The 25990-nt window shown below is 41.2% G+C and overlaps 2 protein-coding genes across 4 annotated transcripts in view; both read right to left on the reverse strand.

The window, feature by feature from the left end:
* Window positions 1-69: 69 nt before the first annotated feature.
* On the reverse strand, window positions 70-18527 carry coq8ab (coenzyme Q8A, genome duplicate b). The gene is given in 15 exon segments (XM_017421571.3): window positions 70-2036; window positions 3470-3556; window positions 5831-5896; window positions 6569-6676; window positions 6799-6940; window positions 8138-8231; window positions 8392-8473; window positions 8565-8705; window positions 8781-8866; window positions 10817-10942; window positions 11597-11668; window positions 14625-14691; window positions 14805-14988; window positions 14990-15084; window positions 18393-18527. Coding segments are annotated over 15 exon segments (1779 nt in total). The 3' UTR covers window positions 70-1742.
* Window positions 18528-22561: 4034 nt separating this feature from the next.
* LOC108239034 (putative deoxyribonuclease TATDN3) overlaps window positions 22562-25990 on the reverse strand; it is a 6989-nt gene continuing 3560 nt past the window's right edge. Inside the window, exons 7-10 of one of the 3 annotated variants that reach the window (XM_017421486.3) lie at window positions 25567-25622; window positions 25362-25474; window positions 23719-23796; window positions 22562-22871 (exon numbers count right to left, since the gene is read on the reverse strand). In XM_017421486.3, the coding sequence (XP_017276975.1) occupies window positions 22728-22871; window positions 23719-23796; window positions 25362-25474; window positions 25567-25622 (391 nt within the window). In that variant the 3' untranslated portion in view covers window positions 22562-22727. Of the gene's footprint in view, window positions 22872-23718; window positions 23800-25361; window positions 25475-25566; window positions 25623-25990 lie in introns of all 3 variants that reach the window. The other 2 variants (XM_017421485.3, XM_017421487.3) reach the window with 2 other exon arrangements.

Raw genomic sequence — 25990 nt, forward strand, 5'->3', positions numbered from 1 at the left:
CTCCCTTTTCCCTCATATAGCTTTGTTGATTTTTGTCTGTGGATTAATAATAATGAGAAGAAAACTTAATTTTTTATTTTTTGTAAATTTATTAAAAATGAGAAACGTCATTACAAAATATTTCACACACATATTTGAGGCCTTTTGGAGTTTCTGTTGTAACAGCTGTCTGTCATCTTAGCTATTTCTTCACATTATGGTTAAGAGTTGGACGGCGGGCGCCTTTTTTTTTTCCCACAAGGCTGCAGAGATTATTCAGAAAAGGTTTGAGGAAAATGACGAGGAGATGTCCAAACGTCCAGCAACAGGAAGACCAATCAGAATTTAAAGCTGAGTTTAAAGTTCCCCAAAGTGTACCAAAGGTGCCACAAAAAAGTTAAGAGATTCCCCCCCCCCATTAACAGGGCAAAATAAGAAGAGAAATACACACCACCCACTTTCAGTGGGTCATAAAATAGGATTTAGAGCAATTATTGTCATAAAAACAAACATTGTTCGGTTTCTTTGAAACAACCAAACAAATTAGAGCCAAACAAAAGGCTTGATTATTATTTTTAGTAGATTCAAGATTCGGATTCAATTATGGAAATAAAAACACAAGCTGAAGCTAAACTTGAGATCCTAATCATTTCTTTACATTTACACAAACAGTAAGAGTACATTCACCATCATATGTTCATTGGTCATTTTAGACATTCTGTAAATTTGGTTCCTTTTCTTATTGGATAATTAAACTAGCGACAGATAATACCGCATGATAACTATTAATTACTACCTCAGTTCTAACGCCAAAAACATTTTATATCGCCCTCTCAGAAAGAAGAGACCGGATGCACATCAACAACTGTTTAACCTCTGACTGAAGATGGCCGCCGCGGCTAACTCGCCTGGAAAAACAAACAAAAAGAAAGCTATAACTCAACCTATTTTACAGATATTGAGCTAAAATTTGGTGTGGTAGTAGCTGAGAGTCCTCTCTAACACACTGCATGACAACTGTGTGATTTTTCTGTTAGCAAAATATCTCATGAACCAGAGGGCAGATTTCAATGAAGCTCCTAAAATCACTGGATGTTCATCTACAACTTAACTGTTGGAGTCAACCTAATTCAAGATGGCTGCCACAGCTAATTCACCTCACACTGCACAAAAAAAAAGGCTATACAATGGCAACTTTTACAGATAGAGCTAAAATTTGGTGTGGTAGTAGCTGAGAATTCTTCCCCACGTATACTCCGAGCACTGACGGATCACGTGAGATATCAGGGAGCAGATAGTTTTTCAACTTTGACCAAAATGGCTCCAACTCAGTCGTTTCTCAACCTATGATCTTAGTCTAAAACTCTGGCATAAAAGGTGGTGGGTGACGTGCATTCAGTCAAGGAAAGCTAGGCCTTTAATCCCGTTTTTTCCTGATAATCCTGGTCAGACTGAGTACACGTCGTCAGGTAATACAGGCACGTAACTATAAGGTTATACAGTACAGATAACACATACAAATACTCTACTCATTATGGAGTAAAGCTAAGGTTAGTCGTGATCAAAACAAGCGACTGATAAGACACATCAAATATAAAAATGTTTTTTCCCCCTGTTTGTTTCAGTTCAACCTGTGCTAAAGCAGTTTGGTTAGCAAAAAGAAAAATCTACCATCAGGACACACTCTGGGTCAAATTACCAAGAAGTCATGGTTCGTAACACAAAAACTAATTCAAGGAAATCCTTGTGCGAAAACGGCCTCTTCACTGCTGGGACTCGGGCCGTCTGTCCCTCTGGTAGTTCCTGTACGTCTCCTGGAACATGTTCTTGCAGGCGATCTTAGCTTTTAGCTTGGAGCAGATGAGGAAGGAGCCGCCCATCTTCCTGTGGAGGGAGTAGGTTTCTTCGGGAGGCGGCGTGAGGCGCTCCCTCAGCATCACCGGGATGAGGCGGTGGATGCGCTCCGTGGTGCTCTGCTCCCCGAAGTCGAAGGGCTGCTCCGAGGAGAAGGCCTCTCCCAGGATCATCACCGCGTCCACGTGGGCGTTCTCCATCGCCTGGGGACAGGAGAGAACAGGAAGCAGAACCCTCAACAAGGAAAATGAAGGAATGCATATCGCCCGCTCATCTTATGAGAAATGATGGGAGGTATAACTATAACACCTGGATATGTGGGGTGTAAATATCAGCTACCAGCACATCAAACTATTGCTCAATATCTGGAAAACTGAAAATAAAATCTATATATGTATTTTTGCGCTGGCTGAGGTTGATTAGCTGTGGCAGCCATCTTGAATTGGCTTGAATTCAAAGGGTAATCAGATGTTGGCGTGCATCAAGCTGACTCAGCATTCACACTATTAGGACAAAATCTGAAACTATGTATGATGAAGCAGGAACTGTACATCCAAACTGAATACTTGATGAGCAGCGTTTGGGCAGAGATAACCAGTTGTTGCAGGTCATTCTGTGCACCGCTGCAGGTCAGTGAAGCTGTTGTCATACGCCATGAGAAGCCACGTGGTCGCATGAAGAAAGTTGTCTCATTTTTGTTCTCGTAGCAGCTTCGTCCGCCGCTTCGCGACACAAGGCCCGGGCCGAACTGTTTCTCACAGGGGTTTGCACCAAGTGTCGTGTGATTGGTCAGAAGTTGTTGTGGGCGTGTTTATGAGCTTTAATGGAGTCATTTTGCTTCTGCTGCTCCGCTGAGAAGCAGCTGGAGGCTGTTAGAAAATACAGCCGTCTTTACAGCTGTTCCAGCAAAACGTGACTGCGAACCTACTTCTTGACTTCTTATGGAGTCAGCTGGAGCGTTTAGGGATGTAGATAGAAAATGTTATTAAAGCTGTTTTTACATTTCAGACAGAAGGAATGAATGAGAGACAAATCAGGAAAATCAAAGGCCGTCCTGAGCTTGAGGGAAAGCATATCACCCACCGCCTTTCATGGCAGAGTTTTAACCTCCTGAGACTCAAGTCTTTGTTTGGTGTGCGTTTTTCCAGTGCAATGTCCTCGTATGACATCAGGTCTCAGGAGGTAACCAAGATGTTACAATGAGAAGGGATAGAGTTAGAGCTGTTTTAATCAAAACTTGTAAACGACGTTCTCATGTAAAATGATGAGATGCACTGGCATCCAGAGAATACATTTTTGTATTGGCTAAAGTCAGTCTGCTGTGGCAGCCATCTTGAATTGGGTTGACTCCAAAATTAATCAGTTCTAGATGTCCATCCAATGATCACTCTCTGGGACTTTCATTAAAACCCTCCTAGTGGTTCATAAGATATTTTGCTGACAAATGAATTTGCACACACACACACACACACACACACACACACACAATCCCGCTGCCAAAGATAAAAGGGGGCGATAATGATGTTTTCTTTTAGTATTTCCAACAAAAAGGCCAGCAGCTCCACCTGTAGGCTCAACTGGAGCCTCTTGTAGTTCGTAGGGTTCAAAAAGGAAAAAAGGGTTGGAGGTTTCTTACCTTTGACTCGTATCCTGTGAGGAACTTCATTTCCCTGGATTTGAGCAGGACACCTTCTCTGTTCTGATCTGCAGCCGCCTTGATAATCTGAGGAGAAAAATGCACAAATACGTTTAGTTTCAAAGGTTTATTTTCATGTGTTATAATCACAGACTATTGTTTTTATGGTCTCTGATGAGAATGAAAAGTTTGATATGACTGGGGTTTGACGAAGACAGCTTTAACTCTTAGGCTGGGGGTTATAATCTGTTTTAGACGCATGTATGATTCTGAATCGATCAAAAATCGATTTTGTTAACATTAATCTGGGTTAAGAGAGTCAGCAGCGTAGCTCCTGTGAGATTCTGTTTGTCCTAGTAGAGTTTCTGTAGCTTCCTGTAGTTGAAACATGTCCTCTCATGTTTTCTTTACTGAACCCTGAAGAAGAAATATGTAAATAATAGTTATCCGATGACTGTCTTTAGTCGTGACTTTAAAACATTTGACTTCTGTGTAAATCTCCAGTGATAAACCTGACGCTAATCACATTAGCCTTTCAATGGTATTATCAGTGTTAAGTTAGCATCTGTGCTATCTGTTGATCAGCAGCCTGTGTTTAATGTTTTTTTTTTTGTTTTTGTCATGTGGTGAAATAGAAACCAAAAATACAAGCAAGCTCCCAGGACAGGCAGGCAGGATGAATCTTGCAGTCTTATTTAACAAACAAACAAAAAGAATACCTTAAACTGAGACCCAGGAACAGACGAAGAGAAACCAAGGAGCTTATATGGACGGGGACGGGCGATTAGCGAGCAGAGGCAGATGAGCAAAGACACGATAAAATGATCCAACTACAACCATTTATTAGGCATGGAAATATATATAAATCAGCGTTTATGTAACATAAGTCATTCGTTTAATTTTGTAAATAAGATACTTTGTCTCAGTTTAAGCTGTCCAGCTGCGTCCTGGTGTTTATTCACAAACCTGATAATCAAGTTGCAACAATGGATGTTTTATCTGAATCATAATCAAATCATGAGGCGTCTGAAGCTTCCCAGGCCTGACTCTTTTCCTTCTCATTATAAGACGAATCTTAGCCTAAAACTCTGGGATGAAAGGCAGCGGGCGATATGCATTCACTCAGGGAGTTAAATTAAATACAACTGATATTTGTTTTAGTTTTTAAAAAAAAAAAAACTCTTTCTTGGTGAATGCCCTAGCGGCTCTAACCAAACATGAGCTTAATATACGATGCCTGTTTATTCCTGCTCACATTAAACACAAGTAAGCCAAACTATTCTATAATACAAAGATCGTAGGAGTGACAGTGTTTGTTCGATCAGCCGTGACCACTTTAGCTTTCAGCACATCCCCGCTTGAGCCTGTTCGTGTTCGCACGAAGGAGTGCAGTCAAGCAGATCTGGATCGACATCTGATCAACCAGTCAACTCAGCGAACGAGTTAGAACACCCTCGGTTTACCGACTAGACGACCGTCTGCAGAGGTAACCACGTGTCAATCAGGCCATTCTCCACCTATGACTGCTCTTTAACACGAGGTTTTCTCTAAACATGACAGACGTGGTCCTGCTGGACATTTTCCTATAGCTACAAAAACAGGAAGTTGTAATTACAAGTGGTGATATCAAATTCAGAGTATTTGGCTTTTCATAATGTTGCCAAGTTAAGGATTAGGAAAGAAGGCTGACTTTGCAGCCCACGGTGCATCCGAGGATCTGTGAGTAAACTTTTCCACATGACGCCAAGGGGGGGGAAAAAAAAATAGATCGGTTTTGAAGAAGTCAGCTTTTTTGTCTTTTGGAACAAAATGTGACAAGGAGTTTATTTAGTTTCAATGAGAAATCTGCAATAAAAAGACCTACAGAAGTAAAGGAAAAAAACTGATTATAATGAGAATAAAGGCCTAGATTTCCTTATAGGAATGCATATCACCCGTCAAATTTCATGCCACAGACAGACTAAAGTCATCTTATGTTGATGGAACTGTAGTTGTCTCGTAAAAAACATGAAAAATGAGTTATCGCACTCACAGGATGTGTTGAGGATAACTCATTCTCAACACATACGCCACATTTTAACTTCATATCTGTAAAACAGGTTGAATTACAACCGTTTTGGTGTTTTCTAAGGTCAGTTGGCTGTGTCGACCACCTAGAACCAGGTTGACTTAAAAGTTAATCAATTGTAGAAGTTTATCTAATGATTATCCTCCGTAAGTTGCTTTTAAATTTGTCTAGTTGTTCATGATGTATTTTGCAACAGACACGTGGGCAAAAACATTATCTTCAACATTACCTTTCGGCAGTGGGGGATAGAAATGTGTCAAAATCCACACAATACAAACACTTTACATTCTCACCTCGATGTAGCTGTCAGTGAACTGTTTGTCAAATTCTCGTGTTGCTCCGAAGTCCAACAGTGCAACCTGAAGACGGAACAACAAAACAAACCACAACTCGTCAGAACTAAGAATCTCCAGAAACATGCATGTGTTGCTGTTTTACTTACAGCTACTCATTGCAAAGTCATGAAGACCGGTCTCAATAAAAACAATAAGTGAGAAACAAACTTCCGTGTGTGTTTGTTTACCTACAGAAATCGCCGAAGTCACTGATGTCCACAGAAGAGCTGTTTGGGATTGAGAAGTCTGATAGTTCTGACGTATTGGTAAAGTTTGTCAATGGAAACGGTAAACTGACTGATCTAGAAGTTGTTTCTCTAAAGCAGCGTGTTTGAACGCCGAGCTCTTTACGCTGCTCCACCGTTCTGCTTCATCCCCAATATTTATTCTTTAGTTGTCTTCCTCGTTCTGAGATTCTACTCATGTCAGATTCCATCATATTCGTTTACCTAGACAGACTACATCCAGCCTAATGTGGGTCAATCATGTGACTCAAACTTCCATGTGGTTTTTGGCAGGTTCTGCCGAGCACTTTGTTTACGTAGAACGTGGACCTGCATTTCAGAACTTTATATCAATATATTTGGAAAACCTTTGGCGTAAACTCTTTCAAACTGCACACTTTGATGTAATGACAACCCTTTTTATGTTTAATCCCATACTTTGCAATGAGTAACTTTAAACTCAGAAACTGACCTTGTGAACTTGTGGGTCGTAGAAGAAGTTGGACCAGTTTGGGTCAGTCTGCATGAATCTGAACTCGAAAAGCTCTCTTAGGCACAAAATCAGAATCTGCTCACAAATCTGTCAGAGAGAGAGGAGGAGGGGGCACATAATAATGATTGTGTTATTAGTTGACTCTGGGAGGTTAAAAGGTGCCACGTCACTGCCAGCACCTCCCCGAGGCACAGCGCTCGGATGCATACCTCGTTCCTGAGTTCCTGAGAGAGCCCCATAGCCTGGTCCAGGGGGAAACCGGACACCAGTGTCGCGGTGAAGACACGCTTGTTGCTCAGCTCGTCGATCACATCAGGCACGCAGAAGAACGGGTGATCCTTCAGCAGCTCCCTGCCACACAAACAACAAGAAAATGTCTGCAGATTTAAAGAAACACCCAAGCTTTGCTACTTTAATGAGCCATCTGAGGACATTAAGGCGGTATCTTACTGGGCCACAACTGTCAGAGACTAGTTGGTTACAATTGAAAAAATGAAAATAAAAAACAAAACAAAAATAAAAATTTCCATTGCAGTGTCACCGAATTCGGAGTGTTTGGAACCTGTTTTTAGCTACCAAATTTTGAAAATCACATCCGTTTTTTAAAGTACACAGCTTACAAAACTGTTTTGTAGACATAGACATCATTTTGTTGGCCACCTACAACCCGATCATACCCACCTCAGCAGACGCCTCCACGTTTAGGATTTTATACTGGAGCACACTTTAGCAATTAAAGCAGGTTTGGAATAGTTTTAATCATCATCGGCGGGCTTTATAGCCTCAGTATCCTCTGAGCCCGCACTGATTTAACATGGCATATCACTTCCACTAACAATCGACTGTGGAATATTTAGTAGCGAGGAAATTTCCAGACTGAGCTTCTTGCACAGGTGGCATCCTTTCACGGTGCCACACTGGAATTCACCGAGCTCCTGAGAGCGACACATTCTTTTACTAATGTTTGTAGAATCAGTCTGCATGCCGAGGTGTTTGATTTTATCCACCTGTGGACGTGGAAGGGATTGGAGCTCCTGAAATTAAGGATTTGGATGGGTGAGTGAATACTTTTGGCAATATAGTACATTTTTGCCTGTGTGAGTTTGTCTGACTATTAGCAAAATACCTCATGAAGAACTGGGTGGATTTTATTGAAAAAGATCAATGGATACATCTATAAGTGATTACCTTCTCAAGTCCATCAAATCCAAGATGGATGCCAAGGCCAACTGACTTTAGAAACACAAAAATGCCTGGAAGAGTTTTGCAGCTATTAAGCTAAGATTTGGTGCGTTAGTAGCTGAAAGTCTTTGGTTCAAACTTTGGCATTAACAGCTGGTGGCAGTTGGCTTCCGTTCACACATTTTGTTACAAAGCTTTTAATTTAACGATACATTAACCATCGATATAAGGAGGGGAAAAAAAGTGCAGATTTTATTTCATTTTGAAATGTTTTCGCACCGCTCTTCACGAGTACTTTTAAGTAAAAAAAAAGTGCAAATTCAAATTTATGCCAAACTGTTGTAAGAATATACATGAAGAACTTACTGAAATCTCCGGGCGCAGTTGGCTTCTCTTATGTAATCGCACTCCAGCGCCACTTCACGACTCATGACCTCAATGAGATGTTCCGGGAACAGACCTGTACAAAGAGTGCGACGAAACCACGCGGAAAAAGGGGGAAAATCCTGCGTGTCAAGGTGCTGCTGTAGTTCGGCATGTTGACATTAGGGAGAGGTGACCACTTTCACACAATGGCAGCCGTTATCGTACAAATGATAAACGCAGTCAAACAATATTACCTTGAGGCAGAGCGTTGCTCAAACTCAGAGCGGTCATGATGTTCCGCACGTCACTGTCGATACTCTTGGCAATTCCAGGGTACTGAAGGGAACATTGCGGTTTTTTTTCCATTTATTTTCTTAAAATGATATCACGGTTGGATGTTTTATCTGCAAGGAAATACTGCGCTCACCTGAATCTTCATGGCCACCTCTCTGCCATCCTTCAGCCTCCCTAAGTGCACCTGACCGATGGATGCAGCTGCAAACGGCTTCTCCTCGAAGAACTCCAGCTTGTCCCTCCAGTTTGGACCCAAATCGTCATCGATGGTTTTCTACAGTTAGAGGAGGGATTACAGATTAGTAAGAGGCACTGGTGGCTGAAGTGTGTGTTTCAGCTCATACTGTACCATCATCTGCTTAGTGGGCATGAAGTCTGCGCTCTGTCGAACGCGCTCAAAGATTTTAGCCAGCTGAGGGTTGATAAAGGCATCATCTGAGAGAAAAGAAGACAATTAAACCAACCAAACCATTAAATAATAAACAATAAGCTGCAACAATCACCTCACTTCTCTTGTCAAGGGTTGCAGCAGAAAGAAGCTGTTCTTAAAACAGTCAATTATTTATACTTCTGCTAATATTTACAAGTGTTGGCCTCAGTTCTAACCGGCTCTTTACTTTAAAATGCTACACTTAGCACGATACTAGCTAAGAGTAACGTTAAACACTTCTATGAGCTACATGTAGCATTAGATAAATTTATAATTAAAGCTAGATATTTAGCTATAGCTAAATAAATATCTTAGAGCTACGCAGAAAAAACAAACTTATCCCATAACACAGTGAATCATAAAGGGTCTGCACTTAGCTATAGCTAAATGTATTTTCTATAGTTAAATAAAGGCCATAAAGCTACCTATGATATATATCTTAAAGTAGGGCTGCATGTTTATAGAAGTTGTGATGTGCAGTATTGTTGTTTTTATTATTGGATGGTAGCTGAAATATTGGTTTATAAGTTACTGTGGTCAAAGTCTTGTGCGATACAGACATTGCTCTAATTTGTATTTCAATGGCAATAAACTCTGATATATTGTGCGCCCCTAGCTACACATTAGCTATAGCTAATTTTGGATCATCTACAATTTACATATAGCCGTATTTAAATGTATAGCTGAAAGCTTTCCAGTGAAAGCGTAAAGTCCAGACTGTTTCTGGCTCAAACGTTTCACTTTGCTGCTGAGTGAAAATTAGCATCTGGGGTTGTTTACTATACTAAAGGCATATTTAGTTACTATAGTTACTGCAGCGTTTTAGGCTGGTTTTTCTGCAAATCAAAAGATTTCTAGAAACTGTGTCGTGTTTACAAGGATATTTTTTAGAAATGACAAATAAAACTATTGTTTCTATGTGGACAAGGCTTAAGATTCAGGGCGAGCAGAGTTTCTTTTGGGTTTTTTTCCCCTGTAACTTTATTTGACAAAGTAACATCAGAATCAACGTAGCACCTATAATTTCACAGTAGAGTTCTAGGTTTCTAGGGAAGGAAGCCCTGCTTTGTAATAACCCCCCCCGGTCTAATCTTGGTGCTAAAACAGAACAAGCTCTGTTTTAAAATTAGGTCATCACATGTGGTCTGTAGCAGAATTTCAGGAGGCTACATGAACAAAATGGCAGCTCAGACTAACACAGATTCTCAGACTCATATCCTGACCAACTCTGTCTACCATTACTCAGTGGTTCTGTTGGTGCCAAACACAACAGTGTGCCCACAGCCTCAGCAGTTTAGCTGCTTACATGGTAGTGCTCTGCAGGCGTTTTAGATTTATTTTTTCCTTTCACCTGAAACCAACAAAACGTGGCAAGACACCTCCTCCCCCACAAAAACATTGGCAAAGTAAACCCCCAAAATAACTTTAGGTCAAATTGTTTTATCTACTACAAGAACAAACTCAAAAAGTCCACATAAAGTCACACCCAGCAGCCATGTTAGCTGGAACTGGGGAGATAGGATTAAAAATCGCCTGAAGAAAACAAGCTGGTGAATGGAGGGGGTTTGGGAGACTGAAGGGGCTTTAACTTTCAGTAAACAAACGCTTCACTCAGTGACCTCACATGACAGAAGCACGAGCTGAGGATGGGGCCAAACGCCGCCGCAAAGGGTCAAGGTGTCGGACTTCAGGCTGTTAAAACTCTGCCGAGAGCAGTTCAGCTGATTGGCACCTATTGTGTTCGGTTTATTTTTACTGATGACATTCAGCTGCTGAGAAAAGGATTCGTCTACCTGTGTGACACTGAATCTGAAACATCCTGAAGCCTTGTTGTGAAGTAGCAGTCAGGCTTTAACAATCCCCAGATTTCTGGATGATTTTACATTAAACAGAGCAGCTTAGAGAGGTTCAGACACTTTTTCTTTTTTTTTTTTTTTTTTTTTAAATTTCCTCACCTTGAATGCTGAGAATCTGGCCAATTTTTAGAGCTGCCCCTCGAACCTTGCAAAGTGTCCGGACAATTCTTCCAGCGTTAGCCTCAGAGAGGAACGGATTGGAGTCCAACACAGCCTTTTTGGGCCCTAAAAAAAAAAAAAAAAAAAAAAAAAAAGAATAGTACAGGAGTTCAACGCTTAGTAAGAGCAGTATTTTCAAAATAAACTTTCTCCTGGTGAAGTGCAACAGCTGGCCTGTGCCTACATACAGTGATTATTATCACCCCCTACTGAAGGCAAAAGGCTATAATGGTTCTGCCTGTCCATTTGTCATGTTAGCAAAATATCTTGTGATTTCAATGAGACTCCTTGAAAGTAATCCCTGGATCTACAACTCATTAACTTTGGAGTCAACCCAATTCAAAATGACCACTACAGCTAACATTAGCCAACACAAGAATGGCTATAACTCTGTCAAATTTACATATAAGGAGCTAAAGTTTGATGTGGTAGTACTTCAGAGTCATTGACAACACATACTAACATCTCTTGAGATCTGTGCATAACATAATTTTAAGATTTGACCAAAACAGTTTTAACTTCATTCCTTCTCATTGTAAAGATATTCATAGTTTAAAACTCTGGGATAAAAGGTGATGTGCATTCCTTCAAGGCATGCTACATCTTTGATTTTAACTGCGTCTGATAAAAAGTTAACCAAAATGTGCAAAAAGGCAGCTTAGATATGTGAATCAGTTTTTATTTCCCCATCACCTGACACGAACGAAACAAAAAGCATACCTTCTTGTTTGGGTTTTAAACTGTTCTTGGCCACTTCTGCAAGCGCTCCAATACCGAGGCTGACGGCCAGTCCTACACAAAATAAATAAATAAAATCAGGCGCATTTACATCAGAGCAGCACCAGTAGGGGGACATGGGAGCGTCGATCAGCAGCCAATGCTCGGAGCCCTTCGCAGTTCCCGGGTCAACGGAGGTTAGCGAAAGTGAAAGACAGAACTGATACGACTCGAAGGGAGCAGCTCTGCCTCGGCGGCGTGGTTTTGTACTAGCTGAATTGTCAGACACGTCCTGGAAACCCTTCCTCTGTACTCCTAATCTTGGGAAAGAACAAGTCAGCACAACTGGAAAACTGCTGACTAAGATCGTGAGATAATTAAATTCATTAAAACAAAGCACCCCCCCCAAAAAAAAAAAAAAAAAAAAAACATTTAATAAACTAGTAATGAAATGAATCCTTTTAGCCTTGTGACCAAAATAACGGATTTCTTCCAAACTGTCGTGGTGGCGTCCCACATGCTGATTACTTACTCTCCCATGAGCCTTTGCTGCTCTGGAGAAAGTGCCCGCGCTGCTAAATTTCTTTGCACAACGTTCTTGCTCAACTTTTGTCAGCAACAGTTATGAGTTACCTAATAAAATATCAGAGCATTTAAGGGTGACTGCCACCATCTTAAAGTCATTTCACTGAGTAAAACAAACACAAACAACAACAGAAACAACACACCTTATTATTTAAAACATTTATTCTAGACTTGAATCAAATCTTTGGAATGGTTTCAGTTGTTTTCCTAAGTTCAAAAATGTTGAAGAAGAATTTTTACCAGAGCTTAAAGCGTGCGTAAACTAGCAGCTAAAAACTGAGTTGTTAAAGCAAGCAGGACAGTAGCTAAAAGCTGCAGGACAGTAGCTAAAAGCAAGCAGGACAGTAGCTAAAAGCAAGCAGGACAGTAGCTAAAAGCAAGCAGGACAGTAGCTAAAAGCAAGCAGGACAGTAGCTAAAAGCTGCAGGACAGTAGCTAAAAGCTGCAGGACAGTAGCTAAAAGACAAAAGCAGAAAAAATGTAGCTAATAGTAGCAAAACTGATGCCAATATTTGCTAAACTGCAGCTCAAACCTTAAGGGAGCAGAATGGTAGCAAAAAGCTAAAAGTGGCAGAATGGTTGCCAAAAGTAGCAGAAGAAGCCAAAACTACAGTAAATTTGCTGAATCAGACTTCAAAGAACGATGTTTTTGAAGAAACCAAAGAGAACTCAATGTATTTCTATGGAAAGTTTTTATTTTAAATATTTTGAAAAGTAAAAAAAGAAAATTAGAAGAAACAAAATTCACAACACATTCCTTCCAATCGAGCCAAACGTTTTGATGCGTGAACGGTTCAAAAAAAAAGCACAGAGTATGTGGAAGTACTTTGAGTTTTGAAATGTTACCACACTCAACGCTGAGGATGGTCTAACTTTATTTTATGTTTCTGTTCACTTGGTTTCTGTTTGTTTACAAAACTCTGAGCGAGAAAACCCCACTACACCTACAGTCATTTCTTACTCCTCATAAGGCAAATCAAAGTCTGATCTAGTAGCCTCGTCAGTCTCCTCGTACCTCTTCTGCTCGCTCCTCGTTTCAGTTCTCTGACCTTGAAGCTCGATACATTCAATCTGCTCTCCTCTTTTAAAAATTCAACACCATCACTAGGACAAGATCACTGCACTTGCTTTTACCCCTATGTTTTACAAAGCTTGTCCCTGTTTTTTTGTTTTGTTTTGATGTCCTAAATACTCCCTACTGGACTTAAGGCTCCAGCAGACTTCATAAGAAGTCATGAAGTCAGTTCGCGGTCGCGTGGTTGTGAGACGTTTGTTTTCCCTCACACCTTTCATCGTCCACGAGACACTCGGATCAGAACTCCCAGGAAGCTCCTCCCTCCTCCAGCAGCTTTTAAACAGGTTTCTTCCTCCTGGCTTCTCAGCTCTCCTGTTCTTGTACAGATTTTAGCTTCCCTTACCGCGACCAGACGTGTTTATTAAACAGACTGAGGCAGTACACGCCGTTTGGCGTTTGCAGATTTGACGGTGCACAATAATGAGCGAACGAAGGGAACGTGTCCCGACTCTGCCCTGTCAAGGAGTACTTCCTCCCGGCCACCACAGCCACGAAGAGCCTCCTGTGTCTCCACACGGTCTCCTCGGTGCTCAGTAACTGTGACGTCTCCTTCCACAAGTTCTTCATCAACTGATTATCTCTTTAAGTTCACAGGTTTCTAAGTTTTGCTGGAACAGCTGTAAAGACGGCTGTATTTTCTAACAGCCTCCAGCTGCTTCTTAACGGAGCAGCAGAAGCAAACTGACTCCATTAAAGCTCATAAACACGCCCACAACAACTTCTGACCAATCACATAATACTTAGTGTAAACCCCTGTGAGAAACAGTTCGGCCCGGGCCTTGTGCCACGAAGCGGCGGACGAAGCTGCTACGAGAACAAAAATGAGGCACTTTTCTTCACATAACCACGTGAATGAGCAGACTTTGTGACCGATCATGGAGTGTGACAACAGCTTTAATGTAATTTGTGCAAAAACATGTAATTGTATTGTTTGTTTTCTTTTATTGCTATTTTATATCTGCCTGTAATGTTGAATCTTGGCTATGTTGTCTTTGCAAAAAGAGAATTGGCTCTCAAATGGTAAAATAAAAAATTACTACTTTTTTTTCTTAGGACTGGCTGTGATTTTTTTGTGTCTCCGTCAGTAGTGAAGAATAAACACAAATCTGTCAACAACAGAAGTAACGGATAAAAGGAAGGAAATTAGCTTGACATGTTTGGAGGTGACACAAAAGCATGTTTGCGAGGAGAAAATGTAAACAAAGCACAGCGAAAACTGGAAACACTGCGGAGCTTTGACACAGGGATTCATTTGGTCTTATTTTCTCTGCTCACATCTGTAATGTGGTTCTATGGTTTACAAACCACTTTTAGTGAGAACATATTGTTTACTATCGAACTGCCGGTAAGTAAAAAAAATACATTTCTTACCCCCAAAGTTCATCAGCCTTCCTATCCGAGTGACGGGCACCTTCCTCTCTTTGGAGTTTTCACTGAGCTAAAATAAAAGACAAAGCTTGAACTGTGAAGGACAGATGTGAATACTCCAAAGGATGAGATATCTGTTCAATGTGACTGACTCTGATAAGGACAAAAAAAAGGAGCTGATACCGCTTGCTTAAACTGCTTGGCTTGAGTGTTTTTGGCTCTCCTTGCTTTTTCGATATCCTCAGCCGTCAGCCGCCCCACGGCCGTGTTGTCCTGGTTGAAGAGCCGCGTTTGTCCGGACGCTAGTTGGCCCGACCAGTTCCCGCGGTACTCCAGACGTCGAGCGGCGGGTCGTCCCCCGACTGCCACTCACGCCTCCAGGGAAGCAGGAAGCGAAATACGTGCCCATGGCTGAATACCTGTGAAACTGCGTCGCTGCGACTCTCTGGACACAACCCTCCATCTGTTGAACAGAACAGGATTTGCCTGAGTGGAGGCAGGAGCACGTGACGACATGTAGGAGCTTCATCGATGCAAAAACTATTCAGCTTTTTGAATCGATGAATCTCCTCTGATGAGACACGAAACGTCTTCAGCTACAGTATAAAAGTCCTGTTGTTTTTTTTTTTTTTTTTTAAACGTGCATTTTAAGCAAAAACACTCGTTGAATTCATCCGGTAATTCTTCAACTTTTCTTCAAATTTTTAACCTGAAGATCCGGTTCAGTCAGTCAGCCAGTTCTTTCTAATCCCGACACAACTCATGTCTACAAACGTAAGACCAACTTCAGACCAGCTATTCACGCTTTTCTCAACGCGAGCTTATTTTGTCTTTTACTTATACTGAGGTAAGTAATAAAAAATCAATTAAATTTAAAAAAAAAAAAAAAAACAAAAAAAAAAAACAATGTCATTACAACTAACTGCTTAAAAAGCAGAGAAAGCATCTAAAACTCTTAGTTTTCTACTTTTAAACTCAGAAAAGACGGAGGTTGTGGTTTTTGGACCTGAACATCTCAGGAACAAACTCTCCAGGTTTTCACTTAATTAATTAATTAATTAATTTAGCCTCCAGTTCTAATGTAAGAACCTTGGTGTTGTTTTTGATCAGGATATGTCTTTTAACCCCCACATTAAAAAATATTACCAGGACCATTTTATTCTACCTGTGTGATATCAGTCAAATTAGAAACGTCTCGTCTCAAAATGATGCAGAAAAACTGCTCCATGCATTTATCACATCTAGGTTGGATTATTGTTACTCTTTATTTTCTGGGTGCCCAAAACACTCTTTAAAAAGCCTTCTGTTGCTGCCAGAGTTCTGCTGAGAGTTCGGAGGAGAGATCAGATTTCTCCAGTTTTAGCTTCTCTCCACTGGCTTCCTGTCGAATTCAGAACAGGATTTTAAATCTTCCTTCTAACATACAAAGCTCTCAACAACCAAGCTCCATCTGATATTAAAGATCTTCTTGTTCCATATTTTCCTAACAGAGCACTTCACTCTCAGACTGCAGGTTTACTTGTGATTCCAGGAGGGTCTAAAAGTAGAACAGGAGGCAGAGACGTTCCTTTCTGATGAATCCTATAGTTCGGGTTGGTTCAGGTTTCCTGAGCTCTCCCTTAGTTCTGCTGCTATAGACTCAGACTGCTGGAGGACAAACTGACCACATTTCCTCTCTCTGCTGCCGCCTTTACTCGCTCTACTGTAATTATTTCTATCATCAACATGTTTTTCTTGCCATAGAAACTCCACCTGGACCAGTCATTCTGTGTCTGTCGTGTCTCTTTCCTGTCCTCTCAAACTCTGCTGGTTAAGGCAGACGGCTTAAATGAAGAAATGTGAGTTTAAGAGCACACATACAACACAAATAGCTTATTTAGTTACATTTTTGGCAACCAAGAACATTTGGGGCCACCAGTCTTTGTCGCTGTTATTTCGGAGGGGGTCAGAATCCAAAAGGTTTGTGAACCACTCATTTAGGATGTATAAAATCCTGTTATTTACCTTAAAGGAGGTCTTTACATATACAAATGTTTAAACTCCAAGGATGCATAAATGAGTTAGGAAATTTAAAAACCTGAACTAGATAAAATAAGCTTTCAGAGTCAGCTACCAGGTATAAAGAAAATGGCAACAGTGTGGACATGAGCAGTGTCTGCAGCCTGCAGGTCAAAGGTCACCGAAGTCTTCTGACGAAAAACTGATAAACAGGAAGTAATGCTAAACTAAACTAACTGCCTTCATTAAACCTTATTCCTTATTAATCTAGCTTCACTGATAGTTAGAAGCTATTGTGCCCTCAAATGTTTCAAACTGAGAGCCCAGAATCAGTAAACTCAGGTAATCTTATCCACAACAACACTGTTAACTCAACTCATCCTTTCAGGTCAGTAACATGTTCTGGGACCTGTGTGTGTGTGTGTGTGTGTGTGTGTGTGTGTGTGTGTGTGTGTGGACGGATGTGCCCGTGCACATCTGGGTCAAAGACCCCCAACAATAACATGTTGATCTGTGGCCCCAGCGGGTTCAAGCGAGGAACCACAAAAGACACAACAGAATCAGGGACAACGGTGGCTTTTCAACGCCAATTAGGGCTTTAAACATCGGCAGTGAAACATTCGGTTTGCATTATCACCCGCTGTCTGTTCCCAAAATATCTCATTAATCAGTGGACAAATTTTAACGACACTCTGAGGAAGTAACGACTGGGTGATCATCTACAACAGATTAACTTCAGGAGTCTGCAACATCCAAAATAGCTGCCCCAATCAACTGACCATAAGAAACACAAAAATGGCGACAAGTCAGTCAGTTTTAGTTTGTTGTGGTGGTAGCTGAGACTGATCCCAAACATATATTCTGAGCACTAACAGCTCTTCCTTAAAAATTATGCAATGAAATATTTGGAGTCAATTTTGTGAATACAGTATCCTACTGGATGAATTTTATTAAACTTTCGGGAAATAATAACTGGACGTACATCTACAACTGAATAACTTTTGGAGCCAACCCATTTCAAGATGGCTGCCACAGCTAACTGACACTAGTAAACCTTAAAGCCCCTATGATTCAGTCAGTTTCACAAATATCGAGCTAAATTTTGGTGGAGAATCATTCCTGGCGCATTCTATGAGCGCAACACTACGCAAGATCTTTGCCTGAAGCTTTGGATCCTAACTGCCGCCTGTTAGCAAAATATCTCATAAACCGCTGCGCCGATTTTAACAAAAATCTTATAAATTATGTACCGGCAGTGCATCGATGGCTGATTGCCTTTTGGAGTCGCCCCAATTCAAAGACGGCACAGCCAGTCAACAGTAGCCAATGCAGAACTGACGATAACTCAGATCATTTTAGATACTGACCTACACACACAGACTCTGACGTCGGGCAAAAACGTTTTTTCCGAGGTTTGACCAAAATGGCTACAATGCTGTCATTTCTCAGCGTAAGACAACGTTACTTTAAAACTGTCACATAAGAAGCAGCACCTTAAAGCTACAGATTCACTTCTCACGATATTCTTAAACATCATTTTAATCAAACTTCTGTTCTTCCCCTCAGTTTCTAGCCGCCTGTGTTTGAGCTCACGTCTCGTTTTCGAACCCTGCATCATCCACCCTCGTGGTGGTAATCGCCACCTTCATGCTGCTGACAAAGGCGACGGTGGCAGGAATGATTAAAGCACTCCGAGCCGCATGTCGGACAAACACGAGCCCAGCGACTCGGCAGCGGCAGGCTGACCCAACTGCTGCGGCCCGCTCCGCTCACCTTCGGCGATCCGATGGCGTGACGGAAGTTCACGGGCCTCCGGTTGCTGGAGCCGGTCCGGCTGCCTGTTGGGGCCCTGCAGGCCGCACGTTTCATCCAGTTCAGACCTCTCCAGACCACCAAGTCCCCGGTCATGGTGTTACTCTGTAGGGCAGGAGGTGTAAACATACCTTGATGCTAGTCATTTTGATTTGTGTTTAAATAAATTCCAGTACAGTAAATTGTTTCCCCTGTACATTTTTTTTTGCCATCTCACTACTTCTGTGTACTCTGAGCTATCTTTGCCATTCATATACGTATCCAAACCTTCAGCTCATTCAGGAGATGGGTGCTGGGAGGTTTGGTTGTTGTAACTTTCATACTTTTCAAAAAACGTTTACTTTTAATAGAAACATTTTCACCATAAAAATACACAGATCTCTTGAATTCCTTCAGAAACGTTGTTCTCGTTGACATCTGCTTTAGGATATTTGCTCCATTTTTGTCGGTTTAAGCCACTGCTACTTCTAGGTTTAGGCTAGCTTTTTGCTTCTTTTAACTAGCCTTACACTTCTTTTAACCTGCCTTTTGCTACTACCAGCTAGTCCTTTAGCTACCACCAGCTAGTCCTTTAGCTACCACCAGCTAGTCCCTTTTGCTACCACCAGCTAGTCATTTTGCTACTACCAGCTAATCATTTTGCTACTACCAGCTAGTCATTTTTCTACTACCAGCTAATGCTTTTGCCACTATCAGCTAATGCTTTTGCCACTACCAGCTAGTCCTTTTGCTACTACCAGCTAATCTTTTTGCTACTACCAGCTAGTCCTTTTGCTACTACCAGCTAGTCCTTTTGCTACCACCAGCTAGTCCTTTTGCTACCACCAGCTAGTCCTTTTGCTACTAGCAGCTAGTCCTTTTGCTACTAGCAGCTAGTCCTTTTGCTACTTTTAACTAACCTTGTTTGTTGCCATTTTAGCTAATTGTTCAACACCTGGCTGTGACTACCCGGAGCATAATTCTGAAGTATCTGCCTTCAAGAAGTGCTCGAAACACAAACCCACTGCTGTTCCTTTTTTCCAGTGTAGTGACCATGATGAACACCTTGAACACAGTGGGTCGAATAAAACGGCAACAACGGCCGTGTCTGGACCGCGGGCCTTCAGTTTGACACGTGTGCTGCAGTGCTCTGCAGAACAACTTGAGCTCTCTGTGCGCCAGGTCGGTGAAGAGGAAGAATGAGTGTAGTGAGCGAGCTCAGCTTGTGCTCCCAACAAAGCAGCGCGTTAATTTGGGCTGAACTGATGAAACAACAACAACACGACTAAAGTAAAAATGTCTCCGACATTAAAAACGACCCTCAGACCACAAACATGACTTCAGAGCCGACCTGGCACGATTAAAAGCAAAGAACCGCGTCTTCCACTCACCAGAAGCGTCCCGAAACACGTCGTCCCAGCTCAGAGAGCGTGCAGGGCCGTGAGCATTGTTGAGCAGAAGGCAGCACGAGCTCCCCGCTCACCTGGGTTTAACTTCACACGGGTCCTTTTAAACCCCCCCCCCCACCGAGTCCGGCGACTCGCGGAAGGACATGCAAACGCTCTCCGGGGAAAGTTAAACAAACACGGCCCAATGAGGCAAAGTTCAGCCGCGAGCCTCGACTATCAACAAAGCGCCACACTGGCTGTGCAAACTGTCAATCGCTGCTCGCGCTGCCTGCGTGTGACCGTTGACGTGTCCGACGCTCAGGGCGGGCCCTGAACTGCACACGCATGACGCCTTCACGAGCTTCCCGCCCATTTTTTTTTCTTCCTAGAGTCACGTGCAAATTCACTTGAGTCGGACCTTTGTTTAACATAAAAATAAAAGGGCCAGCGTCCATTGAAGGAATGCGTATCGCCCGCCACCTTTCACGCCAATGTTTTAAACTAATTTTGTGCTGAAAAAATACTAACTTTTATCCATTTTGATTAAATTTTGAAAAGAACATTCTGTTCAATTTTATGCAACATTAACTTGCTTGATTTAGCACAATCTGTTATCTCTTGTTGTATCCTTTCTTTCAAGGATTAAACAAAAAAATAAAAATTAAAGAGTCACTAGTTATTACCACATCAAAATTAAGTTCCATATCTGCATAATTCACTGAGGTTCGGTCATTTTACTGTCCTAATGTATTTTAGATATTGTGGCCATCTTGAATTAGGTTTATTCCAAAACTTAACCGGACAAAAATGATTTTTTGGGAGTTTTATTAAAATCTGTACAGAGTTTTTAGATTTTGCTAACAGACCAACAGAGTTGACAATTAATGCCAAGGTTTTAGACAAAAATGTGCTACCACACCAGATTTTAGCTCAATATCTGTAAAACTATTTGTGTTATAGCCTTTTTTGTGTTTGCAAAGATTGTTTTGCTGTGGTGGCCATCTTAAATCAAGTTGACTTCAAACGTTAATTAGCTTTAGATCATCTAAAGCTAAATAACGTTTGAAGTCAACTTGATTTAAGAAGATTACTGAGTTGACATCTAAATTAGATGTCACTGTACCATCCACTAATGCTGCTTAAAGCTCTATCAGGCAAAGAAGAAGCCAGATGTGAACACCATCCAGAAACACTGCTGTCTTCTTTGAACCAAAGCTCATTTAAAATGGACTGAGGGACAGAGAAGAACTGATCGGAGGTCACACAAATCTAAATTTAAAATCATTTTTGTAAACCACAGATGCCACATCCTCTGTACTAGAGGGTGATGGGAGTGGATTTTCACTCCTGTCCCATCCCACTCCCACAGAAAAAAAAAAAAAATCTTGTCCCATCACATTCCCGGGCCAGAGTAAACAAAATTTCCTGTCCTGCCCCACTCCTGGTTAAAAGACTCCTGCTCCTGTACCACTCCCATTTTGTTTTTCTTCATTTAATCTTTAGGAAATACATTGAATTTGATTTGATCTTCTCCCCATTCTTTCTTAGATTTCTTTGTGTTCTGTAGTTTTATTTTAAAAGATATGGCAACAGAAACAGTTCACCTGTGGTAATATCCAAACAAAAAAAACATAAATACATGGCCTGTGGTCCCTATAGTTTTTCTGTGGAGGACCAGCTGCTAAGTCCCTGTTTTAGCTCTTATGGAGGTCAGTTACAGTAAAAACAACAACAAGAAAACAGTACATGGGTCACACCATGTCTACCTTTGTTGAAGAAACCCAAACATAACATATAAAGTTGCATTTTACCAATTTATTGAGCAATTTTTTCCTTTAAACAGTGACATTACTTTAATGTTTTAAATTCCTTAAAGAAAAAAAAACTGCAACAAGCAATGTCCTCAATGAACAAAAGTGCATAGAAACATTACCTTCACAATTCACATACTGTAGCCGAGTTTTGGAAAAAAAAAAAGGGACATTCCCTCCAAAACCTGCAGCAGCTGCTCTCCTCAGCTTCACAGTGGGAAACATGGGCCTGTCACCACTTATTAACCTTCACCTAGGATGTCAATACGTATTTGGTAGTGTTTGTTTGTTTGTCTGTGCACAAGATTACTCAGAAAGTAGAAAGTAGAGTTTGATGAAATTTTCAGGAAATGTTGAGGCGTCATGATGATGTCATCAGTCCCGTTGCGATGTCACAATGGTAATGGCTCTCCAAGTGCTTCTATTGTTTGATGTGCTGTTGCCATAAAGTCAAAATTACTTTTTTTTTTGTTTAAATTTGTATTTCTTTCAAAAGAATGTCACAATTTTTTAGTTTAAACATTTGCTATGTTTTCTATGACCCCTTGTGAATAAAACATGAATTTCTGAGATTTGAAAATCATTGCATTCTGTTTTTATTTCCATTTCGTACAATGTCTTTCTGAAATGGGCTTGTACTGTCGTCTGAATAAAGTCCGTTACGGTGGTCTAATCTGCTAAAGCAGTTTCTTCAGATTGCTCGACAACATTGACTCAGCCCAATCTCATCAGACACCCTCAACTTAAACACACACACCCAATTCAATGGTCTTCTTACCCCTTTAGCACGCCTTCCTGTTCTGCAGAAGCCTGTTGCTCCCCCATTCATTCAAATCAGATGTGTTGAAGCAGAAAAACAACAAAAACATGCAGGATAGAGGCTGTGGAGGACCAGGACTGGACACCTCAGCTTTAAGAGTTGCATTAATAAATATATGAATATATGCAAGGATAAAGTCAACACGCCTTTTTATCCTTTAATATTTGAATTTGACAGTGACAATGCTGTAATGACAATGGGTGGTTCAAGAATAGTTGAAGTTACATTGCAACAAATTCTCTTTAACAGCAAATTAGGGACCATCAGTTGAAAGTTTTCCTTGGTAAAGGAAACGTGGTCAGGGTCGGATGGCAGACTTCAGCTTGGGGAAAAGTCGCAGAGCGTTTTGTGTCGTCACCTCCATCACCGTCTCCAGGGACACTCCCTTGATCGTGCTGATGTACTCAGCAGAGATGCGGATGTTTATGGGCTCGTTTCTCACCTGCGAACAGGAAGCAAAGGAAGGTGGGGAGGAAAAGAGGAACTGCAAATCAGATCGGTTTTACAAAAAGGTACAACGCCAATTCTGAAAACGTTGGAACATTGTGTAAAATGTGAACAAAACAAAAAGCAACCTACATTTTATCACAATGGAACATAGTAACCATAACAGCATCAACTAAGAAATTGAGGCTCTCCTTCTAATTGTTCTGAAGAAGATTCAAAGGCTTTAACCCAAGAGCAGCGACACCTGGTGGCCGACTGAAGCACTGACACCGTTTCAATCCCATGTCAGCAGGACTGAACTAATGAAACGCTTCAGAAACGTTTTGAACCAATGAAGCGCAACATGAAGTAGTGAGGACATTCGAAGCTTCGTACGTCATCGGTCACGTGGCAGTGGTGTTGTGGTACAAGCTCTGATACGGTGGTTCGAATCCCTCCACTTCAGGAAAGGTGACTCAGGCTCTGAAGCCTCTGTATCATTTGCCCGTTACTATTTTTCCCCCAAAATAGTACAATTTATTAGCTCAAACATTTAATCTGTACCATGTTCCTTTGGGAATAAAATATGGGTTTATGAGATTTGGAAATCATTACATCTTGTTTTTATTTACATTTTATATATATTTGTCCCAAGTCTTTTTAGAACTGGGGTTGTATTGTGCAACCATCATGACAAGCTAAAATACTGCTTTTAAGTAGTATTTTAGTATTGTAGTATTTACATAATTAGCATGTAGCCTTTTGTTCCACGCTCCAGTAGTAACTTGTGCAAACAGCGTACAATTCCTTAAGATTGTCTAGTTTAAGCACTTGTGAGTTATTATACATGAAATATTTTTTACCTGTTTTTCTGGACCGAGAGCAGGAGAATCTGTTTCCAGACAGATGTTCTCCAGTGGCAGCTGTTTTACAAGTTTCTGCTTCTTGGTTAAAAACACAAAAATTCTCAGTCATTAATGTTCAATGTGCTAATGTCAGTTAATGAAAACAATCAACACACCAATGCAGTTAGCTCAACCAATTATTAATTTGTTTGTCCTTTTTTATTCATGGTTTTAAAAAAGGTTTTCGTGCCCTCAAATTTTGCCACATTACAACCACAAAGTATTTTTCTGGGATTTTAAGTAATACACCAACACAGAGAAGAACATAATTGTGAACTGGAAGAAAAATGATTTTCAAAACTTTTACACATAAATTTACATTTATTAATTTTGTTTTTTTGTACAAATAAAAATCTGAAAGGTGTGGTGTGTATTCAGTCCCTTCACTCGGATCCCCCCAAATCAAGAACTCACCTGATTAGTAAACAGAATCCACCTGTGTCTAATTTAATCTCAGTATAAATTCAGCTGTTCTGTGAGCCTCAGAGGTTTGTTCAAACAGCACCATGAAGACCAAGGAACACAGCAGACAGGTCAGAGTTTAAAGCAGGGTTAGGTTAGAAAACAACATCCCAAGCTTCGAGCGTCTCACAGAGTCACTGTTCAAAGCATCATCTGAAGATGGAAAGAGTTCAGCCCAACTTCAAACCTACCAAGACATGAACGTCCACCTAAACTGACCGGCCGGGTAAGGAGAGCATTCATCTGAGAGGCAGCCGAGAACCCCACAGTAACTCTGGAGGAGCTGCAGAGGTCCACAGCTCAGGAGGGACAATCTGTCCACAGGACAACTATCAGTCGTGGACTCCACACATCTGTCCTTTATGGAGGAGTGACGAGAAGAAATCTGTTGTTGAAAGCAAACCAGAAGAAGTCCTGTCTGCAGTTTGACACAGCAAACATGTGGAGGAAGCTGCTCTGCTCAGATCAGACCTAACCTAACACCACACCATCCCCACTGTGAAGCATGGTGGTGGCAGCATCATGCTGTGGGGATCAGACAGGATACTTGCTCAGAGCTGATGGATGGAGCTAAATACAGGACAGAGAACCTGTTAGAGGCTGGGGCGGAGGTTCACCAACCAGATCTACAATGGAATGGGTCAGACCAAAGCATGTTCCTGTGTTAGAATGGTCCAGTCAAAGTCCAGACCTAAATCCAACTGAGAATCTGTGGCAAGACTTGAAAACTGCTGTTCAGACGCTCACCATCCAATCTGACTGAGCTGCAGCTGGTTTACAAAGAAGAATGGGCAAAAGCTTCATCCTCTAAAGCTGGTGGAGACAAACCTCAGAGACTCACAGCTGGAATTACTGTGAAAGGTGGTTCTACAAAGTACCGACTCAGGGGGGCTAAATACAAATGTAGGCTACACTTCTCAGGTTTTAATTTGTAAGAACATGGGTCATTTCCCCTCCATTTCACACTTCTGTGCTGCTTTGTCCTGGTTTATCACATAAAATCACAGTAAAATAGTTTGAAGCTTGTGGTTGTAACATGACAAAATGTGGAAAAATCCAAGGAGTATGAATACCATTTCACGGAACTGTTATTAGCCTAAATAACCTAAAATGTGAGACCATCCGGCGCTCAGTCGTACCTGCTCGCTCCGTATTATGGATGGCGGGATCGAAAAGAAATAGCCGGCCTTCACTCCCTCCATTGCAACAGATGGTTTCCCGTCAAAGGCATGAAGGAGAGCTTTTTCGACACCTAGTGACAATGTGGAGGAACTGCAGCTGACCTCTCTGATCCTCAGGTAAATTATTACATGTAAACACACAAGAACAAGCTGAACGGCTCACCTTGTTCCTTCAGGAGGTGGATGGTGGGTCTTCCTGCAGATCTTGAATGAACATTTCTAAGAAGAAAACACAACAAGTCGTGTTATTGCCTCAAACACGGAGTCAGCACTTGTAACTGGAGTAAAAACTGTATTTATTTGCAAATAATGCATAACTTGAATAAAGCTTTCCCTCCTATGGTGGTATGTCTTATTTCTTTATCATTTGCACTGGAAGGGAGATGATGTTTTTAGGTAGGTAGGTAGGTAGGTAGGTAGGTACATTTATTTATATAGCACTTTTCAGCACGAGGCGACTCAAAGTGCTTCACAACACAAGAACAAAATTACAGACAGAGTTACAGAACATGACAAGATAACTAAGCTAAAACATGACAATGCTAACAAAGGTACAGGATAACTAAACTACTAAAACATGATATTAC

This window comes from Kryptolebias marmoratus, linkage group LG10, assembly GCF_001649575.2.
Source record: "Kryptolebias marmoratus isolate JLee-2015 linkage group LG10, ASM164957v2, whole genome shotgun sequence".
Lineage (NCBI taxonomy): Eukaryota > Metazoa > Chordata > Actinopteri > Cyprinodontiformes > Rivulidae > Kryptolebias > Kryptolebias marmoratus.